This window comes from Jaculus jaculus, chromosome 10 (genome assembly GCF_020740685.1).
Source record: "Jaculus jaculus isolate mJacJac1 chromosome 10, mJacJac1.mat.Y.cur, whole genome shotgun sequence".
NCBI lineage: Eukaryota > Metazoa > Chordata > Mammalia > Rodentia > Dipodidae > Jaculus > Jaculus jaculus.
The window spans coordinates 25,232,185-25,248,176 of NC_059111.1; the positions used below are offsets into that span (position 1 = coordinate 25,232,185).

At 41.1% G+C, this 15,992-nt stretch overlaps 1 protein-coding gene across 2 annotated transcripts in view; it reads right to left on the reverse strand.

The window, feature by feature from the left end:
* Ireb2 (iron responsive element binding protein 2) overlaps positions 1-15,992 on the reverse strand; it is a 68,292-nt gene that overhangs the window by 12,884 nt on the left and 39,416 nt on the right. For both annotated transcript variants that reach the window (XM_045160334.1, XM_045160335.1), the window contains exons 9-16: positions 15,187-15,358; positions 13,098-13,195; positions 8,926-9,042; positions 7,157-7,316; positions 5,196-5,331; positions 4,459-4,543; positions 3,965-4,121; positions 3,418-3,542 (exon numbers count right to left, since the gene is read on the reverse strand). In XM_045160334.1, the coding sequence (XP_045016269.1) occupies positions 3,418-3,542; positions 3,965-4,121; positions 4,459-4,543; positions 5,196-5,331; positions 7,157-7,316; positions 8,926-9,042; positions 13,098-13,195; positions 15,187-15,358 (1,050 nt within the window). The remainder of the gene's footprint in view (positions 1-3,417; positions 3,543-3,964; positions 4,122-4,458; positions 4,544-5,195; positions 5,332-7,156; positions 7,317-8,925; positions 9,043-13,097; positions 13,196-15,186; positions 15,359-15,992) is intronic.

Sequence of the window (15,992 nt, forward strand, 5' to 3'; positions counted from 1 at the left end):
CAATGATATATAATCAACACTTTCAAGAGCAACTGGCACATACTTTAAATATAAAGTTTGTACACGTGTATCTGCTTATATAGACATAAAACATGTCAAATGTTTAAGAAAGATCTTGCTTACTACTATAGACACAAAGCAAATGGCTAGAGAATTGGTAAGCAGAGATACACTTGTATGTCCAAGTTCACTGACATTCTATTCACAACAGCTGAGATATACAACCAGCTCAGATGTCCATCAACAGGTAAAGAAAATGCAGTACATGTACAGTTTATTCAACCATAAAAAAAGAATAAAATTGGGCTAGAGAGATGGCTTAGCAGTTAAGACAGTTAGCTGTGAAGCCTAAGGACCCATGTTCAACTATTTAGATCCCATGTAAACCAGATGCATGAGGTGATGCACGCACACAAGATGGTGTACATGTCTGGAGTTTGACTGCAGTGGCAGGCCCTGAAGCACCAATTCTCTGAGTCTCACACATGCTCTCTCTTATTAAAAATCAAGCTGACAATGACTGTGATGGAAAGGTAATATGATAGAGAATGGAATTTCAATGGGGAAAGTATGTGTGGGGGGAGGGAGGGAATTAACATGGGATTTTTTTATAATATGGAAAATGCTAATAAAAAATAAAAATAAAAAAAAATCCCCCCCCCCAAAAAAGAATAAATAAAACTGGCAAGTATTCCAAAGCGGAAGCAACCAAGGTCCTCTCTGATCTGAAACATCACAGCAGTTTTTTCCCTTCATGTGGTAAACCTCTCGAGCAAGCTCATTTCTTCACAAGACAGCATTCAAAATTACTCTTCAATATAGATGTTGTGGGTGACATCTAAAATCCCAAGACCTTGGAGGACGAAACAGGAGGATTTGATTTTGAGGCTGGTTTGGGCTACATACTAAGACCCTGGATCGGGGAGGGGGGGAACAGATAAATAAATATGAATAAAAATTACTCCTCAGGTTTGATGTTTATTTCAAGTACTCCCCATTCTCTAAAAGACATGAACTGATACCACGTGAGAGGTCTGTCTAGCCAGCCTGCAACTAACTGCCCCTTCCTCTGAGGCTGTAGGAGAAGGTTTAAAACAATGTCTGATGCTAGAACACAGGCTGACCTAGAGTTCACGACAGTCCTGCCTCAGCCTCCCAGGTGCCATGCCCAGCCTGATTGCTCTTTTTTTAAAAATTTTTTTGTTTATTATTTTTATTTATTTATTTGAGAGTGGCAGACAGAGAAAGAGGCAGGTAGAGAGAGAGAGAGAGAGAGAGAGAGAATGGGTGCGCCAGGGCCTCCAGCCACTGCAGACAAACTCCAGATTCGTGCGCCCCCTTATGCATCTGGCTAACGTGGGTCCTGGGGAGTTGAGCCTCGAACCGGGGTCCTTAGGCTTCACAGGCAAGTGCTTAACCACTAAGCTATAAATATAAAATGTATATAAATACACGTTAGCCAGATGCACGAGGGGGTGCACGCGTCTGGAGTTCGTTTATAGTGGCTGGAAGCCCTGGCACGCCCATTCCCTATCTGTCTTTGTCTTTGTCTCTGTCTCTCTCTCTCTGTCACTTTCAAATAAATAAATAAAAAATGAACAAAAAAAATTAAAAAAAATACAAAACAAAACAAAAAAAAAAAACAAAAACAACAAACAAGCTGGATGTGGTAGCACACGCCTTTAATCCCAGCGCTCAGTTGGCAGAGGTAGGAGATCACCATGAGTTCAAGGCCACCCTAAGACTACATAGTGAATTCCAGGTCAGCCTGGGCTAACCGAGAGACCCGACCTTGAAAATCAGTAGAGGAAGGGGTCTAGAGAGGGGGAAATAAGAGAAGATAATGTAAGTAAAAGGACAAATATCACATGGTCTTTCTCACATGTAGAATCTAGATGTAAGTGTAAGTGAAATAAGCCAATCAGAAATACAAATATTTGCTGGGCGTGCTGACGCATGCCTTTAATCCCAGGACTCAGAAGGCAGAAGTAAGAGGTTGCTCTGAGTTTGAAGCCACCCTGACACCAGTGTGAATTCCAGGTCAGCCTGGGCTGGAGTGAGACCATACCTCGAAAAAAATAAAAATAAAAATAAAGAAATACAAACATTGTATATTTTCTCTCACATGTGGAATATAAATATATTATATAGCACACACAAACACAAAGCATAACATTAAAGTAGAAATTGTGCTACTTAGGGAGGGGAATGGGGAACAGCATGAGGGGTGAGGAAAACAAGGAAAAGTGATATGGGGGTGATATGAACAAAGTACAATGATGCACACATATAGAAAGACTATTACTTTGTACATGTATATAGAAAAAGTGTTTTAAAAACTCATCCATGCAGCTGGGCGTGGTGGTGTATGCCTTTAATCCCAGTACTCGGGAGGCAAAGGTAGGAGGATTGCCATAAGTGAGACCCTACCTAGAAAAACCAAATAAATAAATAAAAACTCATCCAAAAAGGAGTGTATTCAAAATAATAATATTTAAATTCTATTCAGAAATCAAGATAAATCAATTTCATCAAACTACTTCTTAAGAAACAAACATGCTAGTGTGGGGCTCATCTCTGTAATTCCAGCACTCAGCAAGTTGAGACAGGAGGATAGGCATGAGTTCAGAGCTAGCCTGGGCTTCATAGTGAGTTCAGGATCAGGTTAAGGTAGTGTGAAATCCTGTTAAAAACAAAACAAGCTGGGCGTGGCAACACACATCTTTAATTCCAGTACTCAGGAGACAGAGGTAGGAAGATCACCTTGAGTTTGAGGCCAGCCTGAGAATACAGAGTGAATTCTAGGTCAGCCTGGGCTAGAAAGAGACCCTAACTTGAAAAACAAAAAGAAAAACAAACAACAACAACAAAAAAGAGAGACACTAATGGGGAGAGGGAGGGACTATGATGGAGTGTGGATTTCTGAAAGGGGAAGGAAGGGAGTTATCATGGTTTATTGTCTGTAAAAGTACAGAAGTTGTCAATAAAAAAAGTTAAAAAAATCTGGGCTGGAGGGATGGCCTAGCAGTTAAGACTGCCTGCGAAACCGAAGGACCCAGGTTGGATTCCCCAGTAGCCACATAAGCCAGATGAACATGGGGGCACATGCATCTAAGTTCGTTTGCAGTAGCTAGATGCCCTGGTATGCCCCTTCTCTCACACTCAAAATGGATAAATAAAGAAATAAAAGTTAAAAAATAAAAACAGGACTGGAGCGATGACATTTGCCCACAATGCCTAAGAGCCCATGTTCTAATCTCCAGGTCCCACACAGCCAGATGCACAGTGACGCAAGCACACAATGCTGCACATGCACCACAAGGGGGCGCATGCGTCTGGAATTTGCTCAGTGGCTTCAAGGTCCTGGCACACCCATTCACTCGTTCTCAAAAAGAAAAATAAAAACAAGACCTTTACCTCTATCTTCTCTTTCAGTGCTTTAAACATGGATAATATGACATGTTCTTCTTCTATCTGATGGACTTCTTCTCGAGTAGGCCAAATGTCATGCAGGTAAATTTTCTTGCCAGCAGGGTCAGTACCTGACAAATAGATTTTAACAAGGTATTCCATATATGCATGTGGTATAAATTCCCTCATAATGTTCATACTTTTTCAAAGACAAATCACAGAAAACAAGTAACTGACTCAATAACAAAGTGCTTAAGGATTAATCAGCTGGAAAGACTCATTACATGTACATTTTATAGTCACAGAAGTTATTAACAGAAGCCTGGGACTACATAGTGAATTCCAGGTCAGCCTGAGCCAGAGTGAGACCCTACCTCTAAAACAAAACAACGGGGGTGGAGGGGGGGGGAGGTGGGAAGAAAATTGCATGCGGGAAGAGTTTAAGAGTCTAAGAAAATAGTTAATGTATTTTTTTCTCTCATATGCAGAATCTAGATTTAACCATCTGTGGCAGGAAGTGTGCACAAGTATACATATAGGAAGGAAAACACACCTAAAGGCTCCGTCTGGAAATCTATATTCACTGTGCCAGCTATGGCGTAAGCCACCACTAAGGGTGGAGATGCAAGATAGTTGGCACGGACACAATCACAAAGACGACCTTCAAAATTTTTGTTTCCAGATAAAACTCCACAGGTTACCAAATCACCCTGTAAGAGGAGAAAACACAAACAACACACACTTGACTCAAGAGCTTATACACACGAGGCCAGTTATAGACAAGAGTCTTCAGTATAGTTCTGAGAGCAAGCTAAAAAAAAAAAAGCACAACATTTTAGCTACAAAATTATAAATCCATTAAATAAGTTACAACAGCTTCCTATATTACTAAGGAAATATTCAAAAACCTAGAAGTGATTCTTTGAATCTTAAAGTTACTCTTTGAAGAAGTTCAGAAGCCAAAGGTATAGTAATAAATATTTTATACAATTTACTGACATGATACAGTTAAGAAAACCTAGTTGGATGCATTGCTCCATGGCTTACCTGTTTTACTGCATTTAAAACCACTTCTGATATGGGTGCTGTATTCCCCACACATGTTGAACATCCATAACCAACTATTTCAAATCTGCATTTCAAAAAAGGAAATAATGGATAGTACATCCCATTTGTAAAGAAAATGTCAAGTCATAATGCTCATTCCCATCATTGCAGGATTACTCAAAAGAATGCTCACACACATGAATAAGTCATCAACACACTATCAGCATTCTCTGTGTACTAAATGAAAACCTTTGAAGAACCCTGATATTAAGGACCTTCCCTACTATCAAAGGTACCTATCATACCATACACAAAAATTCCTCAAATAAAACTAGCTATGAATGCGGCTGGAGAGTGGATGAGGCACTTGCCAGCAAAGCCTAAGAACCCAGATTTGATTCTCTAGGTACCACATAAACCAGATGCACATGGTAGCACATGCATCTGGAGTTTGTTTGCAGTGGCTATAGGCCCTGGCATACCCATTTGCTCCCTCCCTTTCTCTCTAATAAATAAATAAAAACATTTTTAAAAACCAGCTATGAATATTACATAACTTTAAAAACATTAATATCGTGGGGCTTCAGGTCACCAGTTAGGGTCCCAGAATGAGACTGCTGGAGTTTGATTCCTCAGCATGTAAATAGCTGGGCATGGCCAGGTAGGTCTGTAACCTCAGTCCTATAAGGGTGCTGAACATCAAGGTCAGTAAAACTGTGTGGCTAACTGTAACTTACCCAAGCTTGCTGAGATAAGGTAACACTCCACTAGAACTGAGGTAATGTGTAACCATCCCACTGCCTGGAGATAAACTTGTTCTTATATAAGGTTTAACACGTAGACCAGCTTCAACAGCCTTTTTTGCCAAAAGACCTGCACGAGTAACAAACAATGACTTACTATGCCAGTGTTCCTCTGTCCATCATATTACAGTAAAAAGCAAACAAGTTTGTTTAGCACATTTGAATCCAATTTCATTTTATCCATTTTCACTCAACACTAACTTAAAATTGTAGTAGATACAGTAGCCATTATGCAATAAATCATTAAGGTATAGTTTGACACTATGGTACCATGCACACAAACAGAAAAAAAGATGATGTTCACATATAATAGCTATTATTAATTAAACCATCTTAAATGACTCCATCATAATAAATTAAGGGCAATATAACATTTACTACACATGGTTCTATATGACTAAAGAATTTTCCAGGTGTGGTGGTGTACTCCTTTAGTCCCAGCACTTGGGAGGCAGAAGTAGGAGGATCACAGTGAGTTTGAGGCTACCCTGAAACTACATAGTAAATTCCAGGTCAGCCTGGACTAAAGTGAGACCCTACCTCAAAAAACGAAAAAAAAAAAAAAAAAAAAAAATGGGGGGGGGGAGGCTGGAGGGATGGCTTAGTAGTTAAGGCGTTTGCCTGCAAAACCAAAGGACCCTGATTCGATTACCCAGGTCCCATTTAAGCCAGATGCACAAGGAAGTGCATGCTTCTGGAGTTCGTTTGCAGTGGCTAGAGGCCCTGGTGTGCCCACTCTCTCTCTCTCTCACTCTCCCAAATAAATAAAACTTAAAAGAAATGAAAAAAAAACTTGCCATTGTGTGTACAAATGATTTCATCTACACTTTTTAAGGAAAAAATTTACTAGAGAGAGAGAGAAAGACAGAGAGACAGAAAAAGAGAATGAGAATGGGCACACCAGGGCTCTTGCAAACGAAATCTAGATGCATGTCATTTTGTGTGCCTGGCTTTACATCAGTATAGGGAATGAAACCTGGGTCATCAGGCATTACAGGCCTTTAACCACTGAGCATCTCTCCAATGCACAATTAAACTTTTTGTTACCAGACATGGTGGCCCATGTCTTTAATCCCAGCTCTTGGGAGACAGAGGTGGGAAGATCACTGTGAGTTCAAGAACATCCTGAGACTACATAGTGAATTCCAGGTCAGCCTGGACTAGAGTGAAACCCTACCTCGAAAAAGAAAAACAAAAAAGCCTTTTGTCAATAATCTTTCAAGTTCTTTAAAACTCTTAAGTGGAACTTAGTATACTAAAATGGTAGAGTTCTTGCAGGGAAAAAAAAAAGTCAAGAAATATCTGCTAATTAGCCATACTTCAAAAGTTACAGAATAAATAGACACAATTCATACTTAAAAAATATGAGTTACAGTTTTTAAAAAAGTTATCCTATGGTTGGAGATATGACTCAGTGGTTAAGGCACTTGCCTGCAAAGGTTAACGACCCGGGTTCAATTCCCTAATACCTAAATAAAACCAGATGCACAAAGTGGCACATACATCTGGAGTTTGTCTGCAGCAGCTACAGGCCCTGGCACCCCCCCCTTCTCTCTGCTTGCAAATTAATAAATAAGTTATCCTCTGTGAAATAAAAACATGGTGCATGCCTTTAATCCCAGCACTTGGGAGGCAGAGGTAGGAGGATCGCTGTAATTCGAGGTCACCCTGGGATTACACAGTGAATTTCAGGTCAGCCTGGACTGAAGCAAGACCCTACCTTGAACTCCCCCTCCCCCCAGGAAAAAAAAAGTTCTTATAAAGCAAACTCAAGCTCCTTAAGACTTTTTAAGATCTCAGAAAGTCTCTTGATAATATAAGGAAGAGGAACATGAACAAAATAGAAAAACAAACAGTAATTGTGAGAAACCATATGGTCACAAACCACAACGTACCTGCAGCAAGCATGACAGATGGGTTGCAATTATTGGTACAACTAATAACAGCAGCAATGACCACAGATCCATGAGACAGCTGATACTCACTTCCTTCATAATGAATAGCCACGGTATCATTTTGCTTTTCAGCTGCAACCTGGAAGCCTTTAAATCCAACCTATACATGTTTGCACAGAAATAATATTAGGGCCTTGTGTTGGGGAGACTAATAGAAAGCAGTAGACACTTCACATCTGATTTAACAGGCAAACATGCAATGTTTGGACTACTGGTACATTACACAGAAGGCCCATACACTCACTGGTTGTAAGTCATCTAAGTATGACTTGAGTGATGACCACAGGAATCTGGTGGTGTTCACAAGCAAAATGCACATCTCATGTATGAATACAGCTCACTATTGAGAATCCACATCTACCTCAGCTTTGTTGTTTGATTACTGGGTATAATAATTCCTGACAAATACTACAAATTCTTCCTATTCTAAAGATTTGCTCCAAAATAATCCTATGTGTATGAGAGCAGAAGAAATCAAACAAGAATGGCTAAGGGTAGAAGCTACTTTATTGCTACATGAGTTTAATATTCTCCAAGTAAAAAGAACTTCAGGGCTAGAGAGATGGCTTAGTGGTTAAGGTGCTTGCCAGCAAAGCCAAAGGACCCATGTTCGATTTCCCAGGACCCACATAACCCAGATGCACAAGGTAGCATGTGCATCTAGAGTTTGTTTGCAGTGGCTGGTAAGCCCTGGAATGACTATTCTCCCTCTCCTTCTTTCTCTTTGCAAATAAATAAATTTTAAAAAGTTTTTTTAGTTAAGAATGTTAAACAGCAAAGCTGAAGCTTGAAAAAAACACGTCAATTCCTCATTTTTTTTTTAGGCAGGGTCTCACTCTAGCTCAGGCTGACCTGGATGTAGTCTCAGGGTTGCCTCAAACTCTTGGCAATCCTCCTGCCTCTGCCTCCCGAGTGCAGTGATTAAAGGCGTGTGCCACTATGCCCAGCTAATCTCTCATCCTCAGAAAAGAGAAAGTAACAAGACTAAAGCCATGACTCAGTAAAGAACAAAAAACAAAACAAAACAAAACAAAACCCAAAGGCCAAAGGCACTTGTTACTAGTCTTTACTAGAATAATCAAGCAGTTTAGTAATTTCTTCCTAGTAGCAAGTCACAGAACTTGAGAACAATGCTGCCTAATAAAGCTTTCTGTACTGATGTGAATATTCAGTATGTGATCTGTCTGGTCCAAAAGCCAGAGCCACACTTGGCTGATCAGCATTTGAAATAAGACTGCCATGATTAAGAAATTCAATGTAAACTTTCTGAACTTTTAAGTAACTTAAATAGACAACCAAACTCTGATCCTCGCAGTGGCACTGAGAATAAGCACACCAAATGACTGATTTGTACATCAGACAAGGAAGCAAAAAAAGGGAGGGGCTGCTGGCATAGGCCACAATGTATGAAAAATTAACCGCAGACTATTTACTAGTCACGCTGTGCAAGCATGATGAACAGTTTGGACTTCTCAGGTCTCATGTACAAGCGATGTGACAGTGTGTGCCTATAATCTCAGTGTTTAGGAGGCAGAGACAAGCAGCCCACTGGAGCTACTGGCTAGCTGGTCTAGTTATGAGCTCTAGGTTGAGACCCGGTCTAACAAATAAGTCAGAGAGTGATTAAGCAAGGCATCCAATGTCAACCTCTGGCCCACATGCATGCACACATACATGCGCATACTCACATACATGTAATAGTCATTTACCTTTTCATTTAAGCAAGCCTGGAAGTCACTTTTCATATCTGCCACAGCAACTCTATCCTGAGGTCTTTTTGGACCACTGACAGATGCAACTATTGAATTTAGATTAATCTGAATCACCTAGGAAAACAGAGAGGAAGAGAAGGAATTAGAGTTTCTAAATAGAGATTCCAATTCAAATATTACATTCTTTTTAAAAATCAGTAAGGAGCCAGGCGTGGTGGCACATGCCTTTAATCTCAGCACTCGGGAGGTAGAGGAAGGAGGACTGCCATGAGTTCGAGGCCACCCTGAGACTCCATAGTGAATTCTAGGTCAGCCTGGTCTAGAGTGAGACCCTACCTTGAAAAAAAAATCAGTAAGGGGCTGGAGAGATGCATACACACATGCAAATAAACACAACTGTTTTTAAAATTTTATCTACTATTATAATTTAGTTATTTGAGACAGAGAATGGGCACCAGGGACTCCAGTCACTTGAAACTAATTCCAGATGCATGTGCTACCATGGCCATCTGGCTTATATAGGTTATGGGAAATTAAACCTGGGTCCTTAGACATTGCCGGCAAGTGCCTTAACCCCTAAAGCCATCTCTCCAGCCCCCGCCCCCATTTTTTTGTCTTTCGAGGTAGGGTCTTACTCTAGTCCAGGCGGATCTAGAATTCACTATGTAGTCTCAAGTTGGCCTTGAACTCTCAATGATCCACCTACCTCTGCCTCCTGAGTGCTGGGATTAGAAGCATGCACCATAGCACCTGGCTGGGACTTTAAAAAGTATTTTATTATTTATTCGAGAGAAAGAGAGTGCACACCAGGGCTTCCAACCAATGCAAACTCCAGATGCATGTGCCACTTTGGTTATCTGGCTTACATAAGTCCTGGGGAACTGAACCAAGGTTCCTTTGGCTTTGCAGACAAGCACCTTGACCACTAAGCCATCTCTCAAGCCCTTTTAAAAATATTTTATTTTTATTTGTTCATTCGAGAGTGAGAATGGGACACAGTGGGATTTTTTTTTACATAAACAAAATCACTCAATTTTACTCTACCAGTCATCTTCCACTTTTTAAAAAAAATTCTTTCCATTCAACTTTTTTTGGGGGCTTTTCGAGGTAGGGTCTCGCTGTAGCCCAGGCTGACCAGGAATTCACTATGCAGACTCAGGGTGGCTTTGAACTCATGGCAATCCTTCCTCTGCCTTCCGAGTGCTGGGATTAAAGGCGTGCGCCACCATGGGCGGCTCCATTCATCTTTTTAAAAAATGTGGACAAAGAACCAGATTCAAGAGGTCCAAGAGCTCAGAAAATGTTTAGAAAGGTTAAAAGACTTGCCTGAAATAAATTCAAATTTATAAACTCAACTTTTAAGTGTCTTATTTTGGCCTTCAATACTGGTCTAAACAGGCCAGGTGTGGTGGCTCACAGCTGTCTTTCCAGTACTTGGGAAACAAAAGCAGGAGGATTACAGCTAAGCAAACAGTGGATTCTAGGCCAGCACGAGTGATAGAGTATGAACTTACCTCAAACAAAACTAATAAAGACGCTAGGCATGGCCAGGCGTGGTGGCACACGCCTTTAATCCCAACACTTGGGAGGCAGAGGTAGGAGGATCACTGTGAATTCGAGGCCACCCTCAGACTAGAGAGAGACCCCACCTCAGAGATCCAAAAAAAAAAAAAAAAAAAAAAAAGCCAGGCATAGAGGTGTACACTTTTAATCCCAGCACTCAGGAGGCAGAGGTAAGTGGGACTGCCACAAGTTTGAGGCCATCCTGAGACTACATAGTAAATTCCAGGTCATCTTGGGCTAGAGTGAGACCCTGCCTCGAAAAACCAAAAAAACAAAAACAAAAGACTACTTTTTAAAAAAATGTTTTTATCTATATTTATTTGAGAGTGAGACAAGAGAGAGGAAGACAGAGGGAATGGGCACACCAGGGCTTCTAGCCACTGCAAACAAACTCCAGACACATGCGCCCCCTAGTGCATCTGGCTAACGTGGGTCCCGGGGAATCGAGCCTCAAACTGGGGTCCTTAGGCTTCACAGTCAAACGCGCTTAACCACTAAGCCATCTCTCCAGCCCCAAAAGAATACTTAAAGAGTTCATATTCTATTATTTTCTTATTTTTATTTATTTATTTGCAAGCAGAGAGAGAAAATGGGCACGCCATGGTCTCTAGCCACTGCAAACAAACTCCAGACACATACACATGCCCCTTGGGCATCTGGTTTACATGGGTCCTGGGGACTCAAACCTAGGTCATTTGGCTTCGCAGGCAAATACTTTAACCACTAAGCCATCTCTCCAGCCCGATACTCTATTTATTTTATTTTTTTTCTCAAGGTAGGGTCTCACTCTAGCTCAGACTGACCTGGAATTCACTATGTAGTCTCAGGGTGGCCTCAAAATCACAGCAATCTGATCCTCCTACCTCTGCCTCCTGAGTGCTGGGATTAAAGGCATGCACTACCATGCCTGGCGATATTCTTCTTCTTTTTTTTGTTTTTATAAGGCAGGGTATCATTCTAGTCCAGGCTGACTTGGAATTCACTATGTAGTCTCAGGGTGGCCTCGAACTCACGGCAATCCTCCAACCTCTGTCTCTTGAGTGCTGGGATTAAAGGTGTGTGCTACCATGCTCAGCTTCGATATTCTATTTTTAAAAAATATTGTGTGTGTGTGTGTTGTGTGTGGGGGAGGGAGGCAGGCAGATAGAGGTAGGAAGAGAAGGAGGGAGGGAATGGGCACATCAGGGCCTCCAGCCAGTGCAAACTCACTCCTGATACATGCACCACCTTGTACATCTGGCTTACATAGGTAGGGGAGAATTGAAACTAAATCCTTATGTTACACAGGCAAGTGCCTTACCACTAAAGCCATCTCTCTAAGCCCTAATATTCTATTTGAAACATGTTAAAAAGCAAAACAAAACAAAAAAAACCTAGTTTTAGCCAGACCTTTAATCCTAGCACTTGGGAGGCAGAGGCAGGAGGATTGCTATAAGTTTGAGGCCACCCTGAAACTACACAGTGAATCCCAGGTCAGCCTGGGCTAGAGAGAGACCCTACCTTGAAAAAACAAACAAAAAAAACCCTAGTTTTTATAAAATGTTGCAAAATTACCACAGCAATCTATGTGAAAGTCATTTAAAAAAAATTAAAATGAGCCAGGCATGGTGGTGTACACCCCCTAAATCCAAGTACTGGGGAAGCTGAGGTAGGAGGATCACTATGAGTCTGAGGCCAGCCTGGGCCATAGAATAAGTTCCAGGTCAACCTAGGCTACAGTGAGACCCTGCTTCAAAAAACAGCTGGGTTGGGCTGGGGAGATGGCTTAGCGGTTAAGCGCTTGCCTGTGAAGCCTAAGGACCCCAGTTCGAGGCTCAGTTCCCCAGGTCCCACGTTAGCCAGATGCACAAGGGGGCGCACGCGTCTGGAGTTCATTTGTAGAGGCTGGAAGCCCTGGCGCACCCATTCTCTCTCTCTCCCTCTATCTGTCTTTCTCTCTGTGTCTGTCGCTCTCAAATAAATAGATTAATTAATAAAAAAAAAAAAAAAACAGCTGGGTGTAGTGGTGTATGCCTTTGATCCAGCACTCAGTAGGTAGAGGAAGAAGGTCAGTAGTGAGTTTGAGGTCTAACTGGGCTACAGTGAGAACCTACTACAAAAAACAAAACAAAAAAATCAAAATGTGACATTTCTTAAATATTTAACATCTACCACTTATTAGGCATTGACTATATATATGACTGGAACTGTTCTATGCATTTGTATTTATTTATTTTAATTTTTATTTATTTTTTGACAGAGAAAGGGGGAAAGAGAGACAGAGAATGGGCATGCCAGGGCCTCTAGCTACTGCAAACAAACTCCAGATGCATGCACCTCCTGTGTATCTGGCTAAATGTGGGTCCTGGGCAATTGAACCTTGGCCCTTTGGCTTTGCAGGCAAATGCCTTAACCACTAAGCAATCCCTCCAGCCCTGAATTTGTATTTAATCTAAGAAGACTTTGAGGCAAATATTATCAACAGATATAATAAAACTGAGGCACAGGAGCTAAATAAACCATCCAGAGTTATACAGCTACAGAGTCCTTAGAGATAGGATTCAAATACGAGTGGTCAGGCACAATAATTCAAACATACAATTACTAGGTGGGTTATTTGCATATACCTCAGAGTATTCAGGTTTTGAAGAATTCTGATCATTTCGAAACAATTTCACAGCTTTAAGGTAGTTTTCCATTGACTCAAGTTTGCCCTTGTCAAAACCTGGAAAAAAAAAAAAACCCACCCAATTAAATCTGGTTAGGAAGTTTGAGATCCTAAAGGTACAGTTGTAAAGCTGCAGTGTATTTACTTACACCTGTCTTTCTCTCTGCTTATCTATGAGAAGCTACTGCTTGAGAAAGTCCAAATGACATAAAGAAACCACAGGGGCATACTTGAACCAATATATTGTCTGACAGCCCTACTTCAATCCACAGCTAACAGCCAGCATTTACTGGCAGCCATGTGAATAGTCTTACAAATTTCAGGCCCTAGCATGAAAGTCCTGTAGCTGAGGTCTTAGATGTGACGCAGAGACACTCTTCCTGCTCCGTCCCATCTCGACTACTGGCTGCCCGAAGCAGTAAGCCGTTGTTGCTACTTTGGGGTATTGTGCACGTGGGGTTAAGTGTTCAACCACAGCCATACCAGCCTTATTGTCTTTTTTAAAAATTTGCGTAGGGACTGGGGGACCCTCCAGGGTCTCTTGCCACTACTAGTGAACATCACATACATGCACCACATTTTGTGGGTGCTGGGGAAATTGAACCTGGGCTGCTAGGTTTTGCAAGCAAGTGCCTTTAACCACTGAGCAATCTGCCTAGCCACCCTCTATTGCTGTTTTTTAAAAATCTTTATTTTCAAGCAGACAGAGATGGGGCTCCAGCTGCTGCAAATGAACTTCAGATACATGCACCACTTTGTGCATCTGGCTCTGCATGGGTATTGGAGAATTAAACCTGGGTCCTTTGGCTTTGCAGGCAAGTGCCGTAACTTCTAAGCCATCTCTCTAGCCCTATTGCTATTTTTCATTCCACTGAATTTTAGGATACCTTAGCTCTGGTTAATATGCAAATAAAGACGCACCTATAATCATTTCTATCTTGTTCTACCAATAAAAATCCAGATATTGGGCTGGAGAGATGGCTTAGCGGTTAAGCGCTTGCCTGTGAAGCCTAAGGACCCCGGTTCAAGGCTCGGTTCCCCAGGTCCCACGTTAGCCAGATGCACAAGGGGGCGCACGCATCTGGAGTTCGTTTACAGAGGCTGGAAGCCCTGGCACGCCCATTCTCTCTCTCCCTCTATCTGTCTTTCTATCTGTGTCTGTCGCTCTCAAATAAATAAATAAATAAAAATTAAAAAAAAATCCAGATATCAAAAGTTTTGCATATTATGGGGTCATTCTTTCAAAAGCTTTTATTTATATGACCCATCATCCATTTTGCTGTTTAACTCACGCATTTGAAATAATATGCACCAAGCAGAAAAAGAGACTGTATCTTCCAAAATTATCTTTGACAGGAGATATGTAGCTTAGCAAGGATTTCTTCACAAAAGAATAAAAAGCCATACTTAAAAAGAACAGTAGCCTTATAAAACGTTAACACCACATTGTGTGTGTTTTGCTTTTTTGAGGTAGAGTCTTGCTCTAGCCCAGCCTGGAATTCACTATATAGGCTCAGGGTGGCCTCAAACTAAGTGATCCTCCTACCTCTGCCTCCCAAGTGCTGGGATTAAAGGCAGACACCACCAAGTCTGGCCATTGTGGTCCTGAAGGTACCTTATATAGTGATTCTATTTATTTAGACTACAAACAGATTTGGAACCTGCAGCTCTATGATACTTTTGTTTCCCAGTTCTTCTCTTGTGGATTTGCTATAGCCCACTTGAGAATGGATTGCCTGTCAAAACTCTCAGGCCTAACTTGCTGAGTAGGGGGAGGAATTCTTCCTTACAGGGCAAATGTGAGGTGAGGATCAGTAGCTGGAATAATTCCTTTAAACTGCTATTGGTAGATCACAGGGGGGGTCTAGTTTACTGAGGATATAATAGTCTTTAGACACATCTAATAAGATGTGAGAGCCACTGTTACAAAAGAAGATGAATTAATGATTAAATGATATGTATGACACAGTAATTTATTATAAAGGATTGTAACATAGATACATAGTAATACAACAGGCTTATTCTAATGATCTCATTTATTCTCTTACCTGTATGTTCTAAATGTCTTAATGTCACATTGTCAACAGGGAAAAAGCTGAGGATAGCACCATATTCTGGACACATGTTTGCTATTGTAGTTCGATCAACGATAGATAATTGGGAAACTCCACTTCCAAAAAATTCAACAAACTTTCCAGCCACTCCTACTTGCCTGAGGTGCTTTTAGGGATATGTAAAACACACACAATATTAGCAATGATAAGGTTAGCATGGACTTCCTTAAAAAATATAAAATCTAATTTTAAAATTAAATTATTTTATGCTTGTTTGGGAGAGAGAAAAGCAGATGGAGAAAGAATGGGCATGCCAGGGTCACGTGCCACCTTGTGCATCTGTCTTTACATTAGCATAGGGGAACTAAACCTGGGTCCTTTGGCTTTGCTGGCAAGCACCTTAACTGCTAAGCCATCTCTCCAGCCCATAAAATCTATTTATTTATTTATTTTTCGTTTTTTGAGGTAGGGTCTCACTGTACCCAGGCTGACCTGGAATTCACTCTGTAGTCTCACGGTGGCCTTGAACTCATGACAATCCTCCTACCTCTGCCTCCCGACTGCTGGGATTGAAGGCGTGCACCACTACACCTGGCTATAAAATCTAATTTTCAACCACTGCTAATAATCTTTCATTGTTTACATGAAGCAAACTCATTCTGATTTCATAGGTATTTTTATGTAATAGTCAACAGAAGAGTGGCCCAATGTCACTGTTAGGGTGAAAAAAAGGACTGAAAGCTCAAGGCTTCAAATCTTGCGTTAATGCTCGGAAATCCAGGTACACCAAGACTCCTTGG